The sequence below is a fragment of the Thunnus thynnus genome, chromosome 2 (assembly GCF_963924715.1).
Source record: "Thunnus thynnus chromosome 2, fThuThy2.1, whole genome shotgun sequence".
Classification (NCBI taxonomy): Eukaryota; Metazoa; Chordata; class Actinopteri; order Scombriformes; family Scombridae; genus Thunnus; species Thunnus thynnus.
In genome coordinates, this window is record NC_089518.1 from 37932660 (window position 1) to 37952145 (window position 19486).

The 19486-nt window shown below is 38.7% G+C and overlaps 1 protein-coding gene and 1 long non-coding RNA gene across 5 annotated transcripts in view; one reads left to right on the forward strand and one right to left on the reverse strand.

Moving 5' to 3' along the window:
* Positions 1-19486, forward strand: part of LOC137169940 (uncharacterized) — a 34764-nt gene that overhangs the window by 7762 nt on the left and 7516 nt on the right. The window lies entirely within an intron of this gene.
* Positions 1-19486, reverse strand: part of LOC137169916 (NACHT, LRR and PYD domains-containing protein 12-like) — a 30405-nt gene that overhangs the window by 6594 nt on the left and 4325 nt on the right. The window contains exons 5-17 of one of the 4 annotated variants that reach the window (XM_067573346.1): positions 17486-19400; positions 15127-15300; positions 13596-13769; positions 10658-10831; positions 10074-10247; positions 7631-7804; positions 5735-5908; positions 5009-5182; positions 4203-4249; positions 2749-2834; positions 2389-2435; positions 1813-2027; positions 137-408 (exon numbers count right to left, since the gene is read on the reverse strand). In XM_067573346.1, the coding sequence (XP_067429447.1) occupies positions 137-408; positions 1813-2027; positions 2389-2435; positions 2749-2834; positions 4203-4249; positions 5009-5182; positions 5735-5908; positions 7631-7804; positions 10074-10247; positions 10658-10831; positions 13596-13769; positions 15127-15300; positions 17486-19400 (3800 nt within the window). The remainder of the gene's footprint in view (positions 1-136; positions 409-1812; positions 2028-2388; positions 2436-2748; positions 2835-4202; positions 4250-5008; positions 5183-5734; positions 5909-7630; positions 7805-10073; positions 10248-10657; positions 10832-13595; positions 13770-15126; positions 15301-17485; positions 19401-19486) is intronic. The other 3 variants (XM_067573355.1, XM_067573365.1, XM_067573370.1) reach the window with 3 other exon arrangements.

The following is a 19486-nucleotide window of genomic DNA, read 5'->3' on the forward strand; positions in this document are numbered from 1 at the left end:
AATGATGTATGATGACTGTCTGTGTAAACATTTACAATATATATTGACTATATTCAGTTCCTATTAGCAGCTTTAAGAATGATCAGACAAGTTTGGACCGAAAGTGGAGCTGGAACATAACAACATAAAGTTTTACCTCTTGCAGAGGGATGTTCCTCGGCAGGAGAAACACCTCGAGATACTGCCTCTGTGTTTTGGGGTTTGGTGGTCGCAGAAACAGCAGAACTTGGCCACTAACTGGCATTGTGATGTTCAGAAACCTCTTAATACAATCCCAGACCAGGCCAAAGAGAGAGAAGTGAGGGACATTCACAACCACATGAGTGTCTGTAATCTCCAGCGGCTCCAGGATGCTCATTCCATCGCCAGTGATGTGGACGACAGACAGCACACCTTCAGAGAGTGGAGCTGTGAAAACAGATTTATTTTACTAAGAACATCCTTATTATAATGTCAATGCTCATTTGATGCTCAGTCTGGTCAGTAAAGAATTAAAAAGTTTCCCATGTCGGGCAGTTTATTCAACACAACTGTCAGTATTGGTTGGTGTGGTGTTTGGTTGTTCTGTTTCCCTTATACCACTACAACTCTAAATGTGGACTAGTGCTGTGAAAAAGGACCAATTCTTTGAATGTTTTTTATCTCTATTTCTGTCCCAACCCCTCATGCTAAGGACCCTTGTTAAAGAAAAGGTATTAAAATAAACTAATTTCTGGGTAAGTTACAGACTGTTGCTTTAAAATGTAATTTCTTTCTGAAGTTACATAAAATTCCGGTCTTAACTGTCAAAATACAAGGGTACACAGCATCTGTAGAAAGTAAAATCTGCTGTGGTTATTCATATCTCCAGAGGATCTCAGTGCTTTTCATTAGTGCCATCATCAGGTGAAAGATTAGACTATATAATATCATATTTCCCTGAACACATTCATGCTCCCCAGATGATTAACCATTTAATTTTCTTAGCACCACCCTCAGGAAAATCTTTATTTACATGTTGTAGCATAGGGGAATGAAATGGTTAATAATAAATAAATCCCAATCCTGTTACACTTCTTAGACAAAAAATGTAATATATACACACATATGCAACTTAGTGAGATATCTCAGTTAGCCTATTACCCTAGCTACAAAAGTATACCAAATGAGAAAAAAAACAAAAACACAATTTACCAAAGCATCTTCATCAATTAAATATTATTGGAATCAAATGATAGTCAAAACAGTCAAAGCATTCCAATTAAATAAGAGTATAAGTCTAACTCAAAGTCTTTCAATCAAACTCCCAAATCAAATCTTTTGCCCATGTAGGTAGGTCCAAACAATATACAGTATATACCCCATATCCATTTAAGAAACAGAAATGAATCACATTTCACAATTCAGAAGTCACTTAAATAGTTTCTGATTGTGGTGAGTTGTGTGTGTGAATGAGTGTGAGGTAGGTAGTCCAAAAACTGGATTAAGATTTTTGGTAATCTCCTCCTTCTCACTCCCCCTCCTCTCTGCTCTCCATGATGCTTTTGTCAGTTTTTCCCTTACCCCTGGCTCACAGGTGTGACTCATTTATCTACCCTCCTACCCCACTTACCTCTCCTTTCCTTCTAGAGGTTAATGGGCTATGCTGCTCTTTTTTCCTTATCCCCTTTTTGCCACAATTTTTAGCTCCACTGCTGGCAAGAATCTAAGAACTGATAAATCAGTGTGTTTGTTCATCTTGTGGCTGTAGTGAACTCTGCAGCCTGTAGGGGGCATTAACAGGAACCATATCCTTGTTTTAATAAAACTCACAAAACACAATAATCAGCTTACCATCCATGGTTTCACAGTGTGGCAGGTGGAGCTGACTGACAGCACCGTCAAGATTCTGGATGTTGAACAGTGGCCCTGCAGCCATCTTGCCAGCTGGTTGTAGGAGGCTCTCATCCCATTGGACAGTCCAGTACAGCAGCTCCGCCTCCTGAACCGTAACAAACACCAGTCCAGTCAAAGTACACCGGAATACACCTGGACCAGGACACCTGAAACTGTAGGACACAGAGGAGCTGATTATACAACACAAACACATGCTCATCCATCTGGTTTGAATGAATAAAAACTAAAGAATGAATTTGCTGAAGAAAATGAGCTGCAGTGCTTAAAAAGCTGGAGACCAAACTGAACTGCTGGACAAGATATGAGTGAGGCAGCAGCTGCAGAAGTATGAAGAGTATGAAAAGTGTTAAAAGTGAAGTGTTATCACTGAAAGGAGTTCACTCAACAGTTGGGTCTGAGCACTAAAATGAGTTAAACTACTGAACAGAGTGGAACAGTCTGAAAGGAGGTGAAGCATCATTACTGAAAGGAGCTGATGAGGTTGAAGGTTGATGCATCTTATGTTTGGGTTACCTGTATGAAATGTTTGCAGACTCAGTCTGCACTTTGGGTGTGAAGTCCTAAGATGTAGAAAGTGACAACATTAGTTACAAGAACTGACCACCTCGCTCTCACAGTTGTACAGCTAACAGGATCCTCATTGCCTCAGTACTATTTACACAAATGAGGTAGAAATGAATTAAAAGGAGTTTCTGATGGAGGAGAAAGGAACAGAGGATGAGAAGAGAGGAAAAGAGGGCTTGAAGATAATACAGATGACAGGAAATCTTGTTTGGAGTGTAGAGATAAGGAGTATTACCTATGGAGGAACCCGAATCTGATCAATAACAAATTAATGTTAAAGTGAAAAATGAATATTTGTATCGATTCTACCTGCCAGTAACCTATCTCAGTCAGATTCAGCTGATCCTCTCTGTTGTCCTCAAACACATCAAGGGTTGTGTTGAATGTAGAAGGATCTGGTAGGAGATTAGAGCAATTGGATGTGAAGAAGAAGACAGCAGACATTAAACTCACTTCTGGACATCCTTGTGGCCCAGTGGGCTAAAAAACATACAGAAAGCTGCAACACAAAGTCCCAGTTTAAGGCTGGACAGGTACTTTTTTCAAATCTCCTACTATACTCTATTGGAAAACCCTCCAAGAAAGTCAAAATGGCAAAGAAATATTGTAAAGCGTTCCAGTCCAAGCACAGTCATATTTCAGTCAAGATCAAGTTTGAACAAAAAATTTACCCCAAAACCAAAGTTAACGTGGATTTACATGTCCATTAAGTCCATTATTTCTATTATTGCAGTGGAACAAACTGTCATACTATCATACTATGTCTTTGGACATTTGAACAAAAGGAAAAAATCCAAACTCAACACAGAAATGACAGAGATTCAAACTGAAGACTTTCTTGCAGTGAGATAACATATCATCTTTCCCACCAGTCAGATGAGAAAAAAGCATAAGAAAATACCAAAAAATTCTAAAAATGTCTATTATAGTTCCCCAGACTGCAATGTGATGTCTTCAAATGGCGGTTCGCCACTGCTCCACAGTGGACAGTTTCATTTTTCGTCAGCCACGAATTACTGACTCAAAACTAAGCAAAATAACAATGGGTAATAATAAGAAATATACAGACACTAATGACAACTATTTCTACAATTATACAAGAAAGACTGCTGGAGGAATTGGTGCACCCAGCATGCTAGAATCTTTCCAGACTGCATGGGTTCTGAGGAGCAGAAACAAGACTGCAGAAGACGGCAGACTTAGTGCAAACGTATGAAACTGTACTGGAATGGCACAGATCACCATGGAAACGTTTACAGTTACTGAAAGCAGCATCTCTAATCTTTGAAGTAAATTGTTAAAACACTCATACATGAACAGGGGCTGATTAAGTGATGTGGAGGCCCCAGGCAAACTCTGTCTTGCTTTACAAAGTAAAGAAACAACATTTGATTTTGGGATGGTTTTCCATTCACTTCAGGATGGTTAAACTTGTTTTTTGGGACGGTGGTGAAAAAAGTTAGTCTGGAGCCCTGGAATGGAGGCAGTCCAGCAACACAGTGAGCTCCAGAAACATAACGCAGGCTTATCCAGCAAAAAAGTTGAACCTGGCTCAACTTTTGCTGCAATGAAACATGATGTCATTCAGCAAGATGCTGTGCTGACAAATGACATACATGCAAACACACATTCATGGTGGATTCCTCTGTAATGTGAAACAGACTTCACAGGGTTCCACAGACACAATCTCAACCTGTTGTTTTTAGATGTGTATTTTGTCATGTCACATCGCACTTTGAACTGGTCACAGTCCCAACACTCACATCCTTCATGTCTGTCAGATGTAGTGCTGTTTTGTCCGTCATCGACCCTGTAGGAATAAATACAGACACAGAAGTTAGCTGGACTGTCTTATGATGAGGGTTCAAATAATCAGACTGTCTCTTCACTAAAGATAACTCTGGTGAATTCACACAACTACCAAGCTATTAATCATCATCTGGACTTTCCAATCCACCTATTTACATGAAGTGGGGTGTGATCTGGACTTGTGGTGTGTCCCAAAGCACAAACATAGTCCAGCAATGTGAATTTTTACACCCCAAGTTATAGCAAATGACTATACAGTTAAGAGTTGGAGAAAAAGGCTCTGCTTTTTGAGGGAGTCTCAGCAGGAGAAATGATCCCCTCTTAATGAACATACATGAAATCTAAATCTTAAATCTTAGTTAAATCAGCTTTAATAAAAACTTCAGCAAATATGGAGAATGTTGGGGTGGTGGAGAGTGATGATTGAAAAGTATCAAGTTATAATAGCATCGCTGTACACCTGTATGAATTTGAAAGGATGTGACTGGTCAGCTGTAGGCCAAGAAGCTGATGAATGAGCCCATCCACCAATGATGGTGAAGCATGAATGAAGCAGCTGATGCCAATCAGTTAATGAAAATATGACTTCAGTGCTCTGTTCCATTCTCCTCCTCTCCTCTTCAAAGCTAATCTAAGAAATTATTCATCCTACCTGGACATACTGGATCTTTGATTGGATGCTAGCTGTGTCATCCAAATATCACCTCTGAGACAAATAAATGGGCTCATCAGCATGGACTGATTTCAACTCACTACTGACCTCAGAGTCTCCAGTCTAAAGTGTGGACTCTCCAGACAATCATGCAGCAGCTTCATTCTTGAACCCTGCAGCTTGTTTTCATGCAGATCCAGCTCTCTCAGGTGGAAGGGGTTTGACTTCAGAGCTGAGGCCAGAGAAGCACAGCTGATCTCTGACAAACTGCAGCTACTCAATCTGAGTAAATAATAAATGATGTAGATAAAAATCAATTTATAATCCAATTAGATGTATTCAGGCTTTAAATGTGCACAGTACTATGTCCTCATCAATGAGATTTTCTCTAAAATGAGTAATGATGTCATTGCCTTATTATGGATCATTATGTCAGCCTTCTACAGACATCATCGAAATGTCACCACAACTTTCAGACACCTATGCATGTCAACACCGATTCATAGCAAAATACCATGTTCATAATTAAACACCTGCATTGATCTCTCTGTGCCCCCCTGTGTGTATGTGTGTGACCTGATGGATCAATATCAGTAAACAAACTTTATTCATAAACCTAAAAAATCTTTTTCTTTCAGTAAGTTTACTTTAACAACTAACAGGGAACGTTGTCTAGTTTCTTTTAAGAATCAGTCATCTTTTATAACTACACTAAATTTTATACAATAAAACATGAAAATATGGAACAAAGGAAATTAATTTCCTGGATGTACATAAATTAGGTTCAGTTGTTAAATATATAAGATCAACAATAGTAACAGTCAATGAACTGACCCCAAAGTCTCAAGTCTACAGTGTGGACTCTCCAGAAAATCACACAGAAGCTTGACTCCTGAATCCTGCAGGATGTTGTCACTCAGCTCCAGCTCTCTCAGATGGGAGGGGTTGGACTTCAGAGCTGAGGCCAGAGAAGCACAGCTGATCTCTGACAACCTGCAGAAACTCAATCTGAATAAAGAATAAATTATGTCACTTAAGAAGACAAAGTTCCTGCTTGAAATCATTCAATGTTTCATAATCTGTTCAGAGCTGAAGACGGTTTAGAATGCAGAAGTTTACAAAATGGAAACTCCAAACACCTGTGCCCAACTGAATGCAGGTTAAAAACTGTCAAATACAAACTGTGAAAAAGAACTCTCATGAATATTAAAGACAACATGCTTCTACTTCAGAAAGACAGAGTGACTTCACCTCTTAAACTCTGCCAGCTCCAACAGTGACTCCATCTATACAAAATCATGTTGTGCAGCCAAACACAAGTAAGAGACACTGACATTTATTTCAGATTCTACTCAACATCCACATGTTTACAAAGATACCAAATAAAGCGGGTAGTTCTGGCTCTGCAAAGTGGAGCCATTGCGGATGTGACTTAAACCTGCATTCTGTCTAATGGCCAGCAGGGGGAGACTTCACTGGCTCCAAAAATAATTCAGATGTATGGAAGTCTATGAGAAAATTACCCAACTTCTCACTAGATTTATTTTACCTCAGTAAACATTTTCCTAACGAGTATATGATCACAATTGCTAGTATCTAGTCTGCTTCAATATGACATGATGTTCATTTTATAAATTATGGTCCCATTTAGAGTAAAATAAATGATAAAGCAGAGTATGATTTAGGGTCTGGCTACCTTGTGATTGATAGGTTGCTACCATGCCAACAATATTGGTTAGGCACGTAACCATTACATAACCTCAGACTCACAGAGTAAAGGTGTGGCTGTAGCTGTCCCTATTTCAATGTGGTTTCAGTTAAAAGTTATTTGTAACATTTTGGTCACCTAAAAATGTCTTGTTCAATGTTTGGTTGTACTAAAAGACCCTCTAAGGAATTGGATGTTCAGTTTTTCTAGTAAGTACATTTTGTTTTAATAATTTTTAAGCCTGTTTTAAGCCTTTCTCTAGTGAAAATTAGCATTTGCATTGTCACAGTTTTATTATCACCATAGACTGTAAATGCACTGTGCTAATCAAGCTAGTAACTAGCAGCTAACGTTAGGGTCAGCTCCACCCTCTCGTCCAAATATGGTCACTTCTGGCTCCAAAAATCCAAGATGGCGACAGTCAAAATGCAAACTCAAGGCTTCAAAACAGGAGTCCACAAACCAATGGGTGACATCACAGTGGCTACATCAGTTTTTTTTTTTTTTTTACAGTCTATGTACCAAATATGTAAGGATGGATTTGGGGGAAATGAGGAGAAAGTTATGTTCAATATATCTACAATAGTTACATTTAATAGAATGGTGTCACCAATAAAAACTCACAGCATCCTGTGTTTGTATATTTCAGTCAGTATAAACACTGCATAGCTTCATAATAGTGTTACAACAAGAAAATACCGCATACTGTACAGTAGTTGTTACTGTTAGATTCAGTGTTTTTGATGAATGAAAGTGAATGTAAAAATCAAGAGTTTAAAAGATTCAGAGTTTAAGAGGTTTAATTATCCAGTGTAGATTTTTCTCATTATATGAAGGCTTTAAAGCTGCAGCTCAACATTGTTCTGACACAGTGAATAGACTAAACAACTGGGGAAGAAAATAGACTTCATCGTTAAGATAATTTTGATCAGCATAATATGAGCTTTATGACTGCAGTTTGGTGTGACCAGGTCTTTCTTATCATATTAATCTCAGCACAGAAGTAAAAAATGGTGTCTGACCTCAGAGTCTCCAGTCTACAGTGTGGACTCTCCAGAAAATCACACAGCATCTTCACTCCTGAATCCTGCAGCTCATTGTCACTCAGATCCAGCTTTCTCAGATGGGAAGGGTTGGACTTCAGCGCTGAGGCCAGAGAAGCACAGCTGGTCTCTGACAACCAGCAGTGACTCAATCTGAATAAAGAATAAATGATGTAGATAAAAATCCATTTTTAATACAATCAGATGTGGTCAGGTTTTAAATGTGTAGTTCAACATTAGTATGTCCTAATTTACGAGCTTTTCTCTAAATGAGCAGAGTGACTTTGTCACTGTGTTACTAGGGGTCATCACAATGTCAACCTTCTACAGACATCATCCAAATGTAACCACAACATTCACACACCTATTCATGTCAACACTGATTCATAACAAAATACCATGTTCATACTTTAACACCTGCATTGATCTGTCTGTCCCTCTGTATGTGTGTTCTGCAGTTTACAGTAATATTTCTTTTTTCAGTAACAAGCAGTGTAAAGGCCTTTACACACTGGGGGCATAACAAATAAACATCATGGAAATCCAAAATAATCGCCTGCGAATAATTTGCATCAAACCTATTCATACTGGCAGCGATACAAATTTGAGACACGAATTTGCGAAAGAATTTGCGACAGCTCATTCTGCTGTCAGTCAGCCTGGTGAAGGCAGTCAGATGGCTGCTTCTGTGGACAGAGACGCTGAACTCAGGTCGGAGTCGGTGTGGATTGAACAAGTATAATGCTCTCCTCTACTTGTGTTGAGTGAGGAGGAGGACAAGATCATCATCACAGGATGATGTTGACATCTTCCAGTGATGATGATGATCGCTGACCTGTGTTCAGCATCTCTGTCCACAGAAGCAGCCATCTGTCACCTGCAGCTCCTGGGGAGCTGAGAGGACAGCGGCTGGACAAACTGCTTTCACCAGGCTGACTGAAAGCAGAAACTTACTGAATTAAAACAGTTTGCATGTCAGCTACATGGGAAGAAATCCACAGTGTTTGTATTTATAAATACAATGCAATGATGCATAGGATACATGATACATCTATGTATTGATTCATGGGCTTTATTTCTCTGCCCACTGTAGAGAATAAGCGTACCTGCCTGCCTGAAACAGGCGAGCTCACAGACAGACCGGGAGCTGATCAATCAATGTAGATACAGTAAATAAGTTCAAAAAACATACAGCAGGATATTCAACACCCCATGTGGGCCCTCAAAATAAACAGCCCCCAGTGTGTAAAAGCCTTAAGGAATTACAATTTGAAATTCAGTAATTGTATTACTCTTACTAACCCCAGTAATGCTCTGTTATTTTTAAACTTGACGATCCATGTGCACGCTGTCCTTCCAGTGTGACACCGAAATCTGTGACCGCAGAGGCTGCATCATTTTTCCCCCCACCGCATTCTGTAATGACCCACACCTTCTCTGCCTCTGATTGAGTCTGACCGATATTCTTAACCTAACCATCTCACTCCTCATGCCTAAACCTAACCAGTGCAACAACTTTCTCTTCAGTCACAGATTTTGGTGGTCACAGATTTCGGTGTTGCACCGGGATTAATATAGGGTTGATATTGGTGTGGTCTGCGTTCAGCTGACAGACTGCTCCGGAGAAGGACAAATATTATCTTATTCCCATGTTGTGTGTTCTTAGCCAGAATGCTACCATTAGCCACATGTTCACCTACATTCAGGAGTCACCTGATGCTGGTTTAGTTCATAGTACAGGTGTGTGCCTCGTGCAACTGAGATTGGGACTTCTGGAGTGCTTTGTTCATCACTGAGGCTACACTTACGCTAGCTGTTGGATGATCAGTAAATCATTCCAAACTGTTTCTTGTGTGCTTATTAAACCACAAATGTCTCATTTTCTACTTCTACATGTGTTTACACAAGTGATGCACCATGTGGCTGTGGAATATTGTTAAGTTGTTTAAAGGAAACTTTGACAGAGCTGACACCAGAGTAATGAAAGTAAAGTAACAAGTAACTTTACTTTTGTTGCTAAATAAATAATATTATTACTTTTACAATGAGTAATACATAATCAATAATTAATTACAATTTTCAAGTAACTTGCCCAACACTGATGTTCTGTTATTCATGAAAATATACTAAAATTAATGTAAAACTAAAAAATATTTCTCCTTCAGCAAGTAACCTTTACTGATTTTAAACACATATAAGTTTAGAGGATCTACTGTAAACAGATGTAACTCCCATAAAATCCCAACAGCTTCTTTAATAATTAGTCATCTTTTATCATTACAGACTAAACTGTGTACAAAAAAATGAAAATATGGAAAAAATAAAATTAACTTCATCTATGTAAATGATATATGTACATAAATTAGGTTCAGTTGTTAAACAAATATGATCAACAATAGTAACAGACAATTAGTGAACTGACCCCAGAGTCTCAAGTCTACAGTGTGGACTCTTCAGAAAATCACACAGCAGCTTCCCTCCTGAATTCTGAAGGATGTTGTTACTCAGCTCCAGCTCTCTCAGATGGGAGGGGTTGGACTTCAGAGCTAAGGCCAGAGAAGCACAGCTGATCTCTGACAACCTGCATTTGCACAATCTGAATAAAGAATAAATTATGTCACTTTAGAAGACAAAGTTCCTGCTTGAAATCATTCAATGTTTTATAATCTGTTAGGAGCTGAAGAAGGATTCAAATTCAGAAGTTAAGAAAATGGAAACTCCAAACACCTGAACTGAACCCAACTGAATGGTTAAAAACTGTCAAATACAGTGAAAAAGAGTGAATTATCCAGTGTAGATTTTTCTTGTTATATGAGATTTTAAATGTGAAGTCCAACATTGCTCAAACACAGTCAATGGACTAAACCATTGTCTTTAAGAAGAAAACAGACCTTAACATTAAAATAGTGTGGATCAGCATATCAGCTTTATGTCTGCAGTTTAGTGCCACCACAACTTTCTCATCATATCAACCTCAGCACATACGTAAAACAAATGGTGTCTGACCTCAGAGTCTCCAGTCTACAGTGTGGACTCTCCAGAAAATCACACAGCATCTTCACTCCTGAATCCTGCAGCTCATTGTTACTCAACTCCAGCTCTCTCAGATGGGAGGGGTTGGACTTCAGAGCTGAGGCCAGAGAAGCACAGCTGATCTCCGTCAAACCACAATCACTTAATCTGAATAAAAAATAAATTATGTAGATTTAAATACATTTATAATACACTCACATGCGTTCAGGTTTTAAATGTGTTTACATTAACTATAGTGAGCAAGTTACTATAAATACTGTATAGTGTACATGCAACAGGTCAGTACATTAAACTCCACCATATTTTAGAAGTGTGGTTCACTGATTTGAACTGTATTAGTCAGAGAAGTTGCTGCTTTTTTGTGTTTCTGGTATGAGTGTTTGTGTCCGAGCAGACTGACAGCATAGTGAGAGGAGGACAGACAGAGCAGAGCTTTTCCTCACAATGTGAAAGTGTCAGAATTTACCAAATATTTCAATGTTCAGTGCTGGAAACCTACTTATTTAGACACCTACAGGCTGCGTTGTGTTAGTGTCATTGTTAGTTAGACTTAAGTTGGATTTATTTTAAATACAATGCTGTATCGCTCTGTGTAATGACCTCTTTTCCTCCAGCTGCTCCACCGTTACTTTCTCTGTTTGTAGCCTTTTGTTCTGCACATGATCATGTATGTAACCTAGTTAATGATTCCACTTGCCATAATAGCTATGTTTTGCTGTTATTACTGGATGTGCACTTAATTTTATCTATTACTATTCATCTGTCTATTTTAATACTATGTTATTAAGTATTTTATTTTGTTAGTCTGATTATAATGTATAAGTTACCACTGAGACTTATGTGTTGTGTGCAATATGAGCGCCTTCTGCTGGGCCCCAGCAGACAAAAAATTTTGCCCTCTGTACGATGTATGATCAATAATGCCAAAAGTCCCATAATGTACGATAATTTGATCATTTTGTGACACTTAGGATTAGTGGTTCTAATCAGTCTAAGCTATCTCACTGTAATTAATTTCCTGACACGATCAGGATAGTGAAATATGGATCCTATGTCTGTATTTATGCATCTCTTCTCCATGACGCCTTTCATCATGATTGTTGTGATGATGAACTTGAATCACGAGCACAGCTGTTGTTCTCTCCAAGAGTTTGCATGGGAGATCTTACTGAGCTTACTGCTGCATCCATGTGAAAAAACGTAAAGAAAATGAGTGCTGAACAGGAAGGTGAGGATAGGGATAGGTGAAGAAGAGGCTAGCCAGAGATGTTGTTGGAGCAGCCAAAAAGTAAGCATAACCAACAAATATACAGTGGGAAAGTGACCCCTGTTTTACTGGATAGTTAAAACCTATTGCAGGCTGTGGCAGTATCCTATTTGAAAATTGCACAACGGCGGGCTATGTGGAACTTAAGCAAATAAGGTAACTTATTTATTTAATTTCTATGTAGATGCTGAACAGGCTACAACTTGTACTATTATAGTTTACTATTACAGCCTTTTGTTTTCAGTATTGGGACATTTTTCTTTGAGCAAGTCCTGAAAGACTATCCCCTTCCACGCATCATATAACTACATCAACAATTTTATTTATTTATTTTTAAATAATGTGGCTACATTTGTAGTTGGTGTCAAAAAGTGGTTTGTTTCAATAAATATGTGTTTTCTTAAATTACACGTTTATGCCTATTTGCTCTCTTGGTTATGACTGACCTATAATTTTCCAAAAAATACTATAATATATATAATATAATTTTAAGCCTCTGGTATGATACTGTAAGGGCGCTTTCACACCTGCCTTGTTTTGTTCGGCTGAGTCAAACTTAGGTTTTTTTTCCCCTTTGGTTTGGTTCGTTTTGGCGGATATAAACATAGCAATCGCATGCGGGTGCCGACCAAAACAAGCAGACCGAGACCTTGTGAAATAGGTAGTCTGATCCGGTTACAAACAAACTCTGATACAATATGTTTGAGGTATGAGCGTAATCCGACCCAACTGCAGGAAGCATTGCGTATCTTTGGATTATACCAGCTCCCGCAGCCAGCTATGGTGTGCATTATGCTCCCCTCTCCTCTTCAGCCCATTGAAGGCAGCACATCTTCATGAGGCAAAACATTGTTCTCTAGATATTGCCTTCAAGTGTGGTCCAATGTGCTATTCTGCTCACATATTTTAGCTTGGTATATGGACCAAATGACTGGGCCGGATTATGCATATATTGCAACGGGCGAGTACCCAGAGCACCAGCCAATTTGCAATGCTGGGGAGCACCAACATGAAGAAAATGAAAAACGTTAACAGTTTTCGTTGTCAGAAACAGCAGATGATTTGTTTTTATATGTAAAAGTGTTCTGTATGTACCTTGTATGTTGAGAAGAGCTTACAATTACCATGCTTTGTGATATTGGTTGGTTGTAATTTGCGTAAAGTAATTTGTTGAGCACACCACATTATCTGTTATTTTGCTTCCAATATGGTAAAAAAGAGGTCAAATGTTTAGATAACAAAAATATCTTTCTTCTTTTAAGCATTTACTTGACTTTTATTGTATCATTAAAATAAGTAAATTAAAAGTTTTTTAACCAAACATTCTGCTTTTATTCTAAGTACTTTCCCTAAATGACAGTGTGCTGTCAATGGAAGGGCCAATTCATGGACTTGCACACGGATGCACACGCAGTTCCAAGCATACTTTTTTTGGAGGTCCGCAGACACAGACGTGTCACATGTGCTCACTAATAAACAGGGTTGCAGCATGATAACTTTTCAGAGTCATAAAATACAATAGAAAATGAAAATATGGAACAATGTAAATTCACTTTGTGGATGTAAGTTATAAATGTACATAAATTAGGTTCAGTTGATAAACATATAAGATCAACAATAGTAACAGACAGTCAGTGAACTGACCTCAAAGTCTCCAGTGTACAGTGTGGACTCTCCAGAAAATCACACAGAAGCTTTACTCCTGAATCCTGCAGCTTGTTGTAGTTCACCTCCAGCTCTCTCAGATGGGAGGGGTTGGACTTTAGAGCTGAGGCCAGAGAAGCACAGCTGATCTCTGACATACTGCAGCCACTCAATCTGAATAAAGAATACATTATGTCACTTTAGAAGACAAAGTTCCTGCTTGAAATCATTCAATGTTTCATAATCTGTTCAGAGCTGAAGAAGGTTTAGAATGTAGAAATTTAGAAAATGGAAACTCCAAACACCTGAACCTAATAGGATGCAGGTTAAAAACTGTCAAATACAAACAGTGAAAAAGAGCTCTGATTAATATTACTGACAACATGCTGCTACTTCAATAAAGATGTAGTGACTTCATCTCTTAAATCCTGCAGCTCCACCAGTGACTCCATCTGACATTTATTTCAGATCCTACTCAACATCCACACATTTACAAAGATACCAAATATATCAGGATGGAATTTGGGGAATGGGGAGAAAATGATGATCAATTTAATGGAATGGTGTCACCATAAAAACTCAAAGCATCTTGTGTTTGTATATTTCAGTCAGTATAAACTCTGTGTAGCTTCATAAAAATGTTACGACAAGAAAATATTGGATATTATATTTATTACTGTCTGATTGAAATATTTTGTTTTTAATTAAAAAAAATGAAATTAAATCTAAATGCTGTAATAGTTAGGCTACTAATTATGTCATAACCAATAGCTCTCAGTTAGGCTTCATCATCTGCAGAGCAAGACAGTTTTTGACCACTGAGCCAAGTTGAGCACAGACTGAATCTTGTAACTTTATTTGTTTTAAGTAAATGTTTCAAATGGATTTTATGCCTCTTCAGATTCAATTCACATCAAGTTTTTTACCGATAACAGCAGTGGTAATGTGGAACCTGATTACAGAAACTAGGTTTCTTGGTTACATGACACATACGGCCATATTCTTTTAGCAGTATGTATGCGAATGTGTCCTGGGCCACATTTAAGGTCTGCCTACTAAACTGGTGTCCACTGCGTTACTGGAAGTATATACTCATTTGCACGTCAACAGTGTCAAATTAAGGTGCTAGACAATAAGAAAAAGCCACAACTGAAAAACTGATTTCTTTCTGGATGATCTTTGAATTTAATTTAAATTTAAATTTTGTTGACCGAAGTCACAGACTATTAAGTAAAAAATTCCTTCCTTGAGTTACAATCCCTCTACTGCAGCTCAGCAATGAAACAATGCTGAAACACAAAGATACTTACTTAATATGTGTAACTCAGACTGCTGAAGCCTCATTACTGTAAACTTAAGAAGTAATTTTACACAGAGCACAACTTTGGATTTTGACACTGGAAAATTAAATTCTACAGTTTTCTGCTTAGGAAAATCCCAAAATATGTATGAATCAGATATTTGAAACTTCAGTCAAAGTTTTGAATTGAATATATAGAAAAATACTACCAAAGCTAGTCAGTGAACTGACCTCAGACTCTCCAGTTTACAGTTTGGATTCTCCAGGCCTGCGGACAGCAGTTTCACTCCTGAGTCCTGCAGTTTGTTGGAGCTCAGATCCAGCTCTCTCAGATGGGAGGGATTGGATTTCAGAGCTGAGGCCACAACTCCACAGTGAGTCTGTGAGAGTCCACACCCAGAAAGTCTGTCATGACACATATATTATAATGCAAGTTATCATGAAAGAGGACACTTTATATTTACTTCATGTATTTGATGACAAACTGACATTTCCTCTTTTCATTAACATCTGCCCTTCACATCAGTGGTTCAGTTAATCTAATCTCACTGTGTTTGATATACTTGCAGACTTGTGATGTTTGCTTTGCTTTAATCTTGCAGATGAAGGGAGAGAAAATGGAGTTACATTGAGGCTTCCATAATATTGACAGCCTGTCAGTATGTTCTAATCAAATGTGTTTCTCCACAAAGTTAGCCTGAGGCCATCTTGACTAGAAAACCATTTTTACTGACTACTATTTTTTATTTGACTCCAAGATATCTTTTACTGAGTTCAACTCAGCGAACAGTTACAGTTGAGAAAGATGATCTCTCTTTGCTAGCTACCTGCTGCTGTCGGGTTCACATCTATTAGCAGAAAAATTTAGTGACAGTTGACCAATTCTCAAATAAAACAAATGACTTGACAATGTTATACCTTTACATAATTAAATATTAATGTAATTAAATATTTTATGTGTCATGATAGATGACTGCATGATGTTTTGTTGCCTTCTTCTTTTTCTGAGAATCTGAAAACTAATTCAGCACACAAACACAATTAACAAACCAATTAAGCTGAATTATTGTCATTTTCAACATTAATATCATCAGAGAGATGTGGTACCAGCATTAAACATATAACACAGCACTTTAATGCGTATAAGATCTCTTTAAAAAGTCAGAATTCTACCATTCTGCTCTCATTTATTCATCAGACCTCTTCGCATTCCCTGCTACTACTCTTCTGTATACCAACAAGAGAGGAAACACCTGACAGTTTCTTTCTGTGAATAGAATATAAGAAAGACTTAAAAGCAAGACTATGTAACACAACCTGTAGAGTCCCTCTTTGAAATGGAAAGTTGAATTCTTAAAGTCTGTGTAAAGGAAAATCAGAGATCTCCAAAATCTCTTTTGGAAAATGGTTCAGATCTTCTCCATATGTAGAGCAAGGAATCTCTCTGTCTGTCTGTCTGTCTGTCTGTCTGTATGTATGTTTGTCCATCGCATATCTCGAGAACTGTTCATCTGATCTACTTCATACCTGGCAGGTGGATGTTGACGTGTCAAGTTGTTTGGAAGAGCGGTTCTTGAGAAATATATAAAAATACCTCATAAACAACATTGCTTCTACAACATTGATGTGCTTTTTCCTCTGCCTGTGGAGTCGACAAGCAGAAATATGGACAGCACCTCTCTGCCATTGCAACCCACATTGTTGTCAGAGATGGGACTGCATCCATAGTGATAAGAACTATCATAGAGAATTAACTGAAAAGAGAGTTAAGCTCTATTTCCATTTCTCACACGCAGGAGCTCTGTGTCTGTGTCTCAAGACATAGTTCAGTGTGTCTCAGGCACTTTTTAAATGGGCACTAACGGGTGTGTGAGGCATTAAGAGACAATGGGTAAATTGTAGCATCTACTGATAGCCTGCATGTGAGACGTTTAGGGAACATAGGTGAATTGTAGTGTGTACAGATAGTCTGCATGAGAGGCACTTAGGGGACAGACACTGTTCTCTCCAGGTATTGAGAAATTGTTCTCACTAGGCATATTTTGAATGGGCACCGCACTAGTATTTTAAACTCTACAGTGTAGCATAAAATCAGGTATTACGTGTATATCTGATTACGTATATATTATTTGCAGAACCTACTTATGTATTAATAACTTAGCTACACTCACTGAGGACTGTAAAATACTAATATATGTTGGGGTAAAATGCTGTTGTGATAAAACCTCAACCAAAATCTCTAAAGTCCTTCATTTGTTTTACTAGGTTGCATGACACCTCCATCATCCAATAGAAGAAAAAACTGTAAAATCTAAGAATTATTAGAAATATATAGAATAACTGTTTATTAACTTGACAGCTATAAACACAACCAACTGAAAAAACAACATTATTTGCATGCACAGCACTTCAAACAGTTCAAGAACATCTGAGACTAAATATAACTGACAAATGACCTTTGCAATAAATAAGCAAAAAATTATTTCAAGAATAATAAGAATTTTACATTGTTTATATTTGAAGGACTAAGGACTAAGGACTAAACTACTAATCTACACTAATTTATAATGTTAATCACACCAGGACTTACTGAGCATTTTTGCAGTTCCTCACAGCTGGGATCAGTCTCCGTCGTCCCTCCTCTGATGTGTTATATGTCTTCAGGTCCAACTTATCCAGAACCTCCTCTGACATCTGCAGTATGTAGGCCAAAGCAGAGCAGTGGATATCAGAGAGTTCCTTCTCTGATCTGTTCTCTGCCTTCAGGAACTCTTGAATCTCCTGATGTACTGAGCGGTCGTTCATCTCCATCAGACAGTGGAAGATGTTGATGCTTCTGTCAGGGGAGATACTGTGGGTGTTCATCTCCTTCAGGTTGTTGATGACTCTCTGGATGATTTCTGGACTGTTCTCTGTCTGACCCAGCAGGCCTCCTAAGAGTCTCTGGTTGGACTCAAGAGAGAGGCCATGAAGGAAGCGAACAAACAGGTCAAGGTGGCCATTTTCACTTCTGAGAGATTTATCCATGGCTCTCCTCAGGAAGTCATCCAGCGATGAGAAATGGTTATGGTCACTGTCATCATCATCATCACCATCACCATCATAATCATCATCATCATCATCATCATAATCATCTTCATCATCATACACATCTTCATCATCATACACATCTTCATCATCTTCTTCATCCTCCACATCTTTCAGGAAGTCATCCAGTACCTCTGTGTTGCTGTTGGTGTAACAGTGGTACAAGTAGACTGCAGCCAGAAACTCCTGAACGCTCAGATGAACAAAGCAGTAGACTGTTTTATGGAAGATCACACTCTCTCTTTTGAAGATCTCTGTACAAACTCCTGACAACACTGAGGCCTCTGTGACATCAAGACCACACTGCTCCAGGTCTTCTTGGTAGAACATGATGTTTCCCTTCTCCAGATTTTCAAATGCCAGCCTTCCTAGCTTCAGAAGAACTTCCCTGTCAGCCTCTGTCAGCTCCTGTGGACTCGTCTCATGTCCCTCGTCATACTTGTGCTTCTTCCTCTTTGTCTGAACCAGCAGGAAGTATGAGTACATGTCAGTCAAAGTCTTGGGCAGCTCTCCTCTCTGGTCTGTAGTCAACATGTGCTCCAGAACTGTAGCAGTGATCCAGCAGAAGACTGGGATGTGACACATGATGTGGAGGCTCCTGGATGTCTTGATGTGTGAGATGATTCTGGACAGTTTTTCATCACTGAATCTCTTTCTAAAGTACTCCTCCTTCTGGATGTCAGTGAAGCCTCGTACTTCTGTAAACCTGTCAACACATGTGAGAGGGATCTGATTGGCTGCTGCAGGTCGAGAGGTTATCCAGATGAGAGCCGAGGGAAGCAGCTCCCCCTTGATGAGATTTGTCAACAGCACATTGACTGACGACTCCTGTGTGACATCAGACACGACCTTCTTGTTCTTGAAATCCAATGAAAGTCTGCTTTCATCCAGGCCGTCAAAGATGAACAAAACTTTACAGACAGCAAGCTTCTCTGCTGTGACCTTCAGTAATGTTGGATGAAAAACATGGATCAGCATAAGGAGGCTGTACTGCTCATCTTTGACCAAGTTCAGCTCCCTGAATGAAAGCAGAATCACCAGATTGATATCTTGGTTTTCCAAGCCCGCTGCCCAGTCCAGAGTGAACTTCTGCACAGAGAATGTTTTTCCAACGCCAGCAACGCCATTTGTCAGAACGACTCTGATGATGCCTTTCTTTTTGGCTGGTAAGACTTTAAAGATGTCGTGACACTTGATTGGAGTTTCATGGAGAATCCTCATCTTGGAAGCTGTCTCAAGCTGCCTAACCTCATGTTCGGTATTAACGTCTTCACTCTGTCCCTCTGTGATGTAGAGCTCAGTGTAGATCCTGTTGAGGAGGGTTCTACTTCCTGCTCCATCAGTTCCTTCAGTCACACATTCACATCTCTTCTTCAGATTGATCTTATGTTCATTTAAAACCTTCAGCAGATCACTGTCTATTGAAAGAAAGGGGAAAAATGTATGATTAAAAATACAGGACAGAGGAGGTAGACTCCTGTCCTGTTTTCAGAGATTATGACAT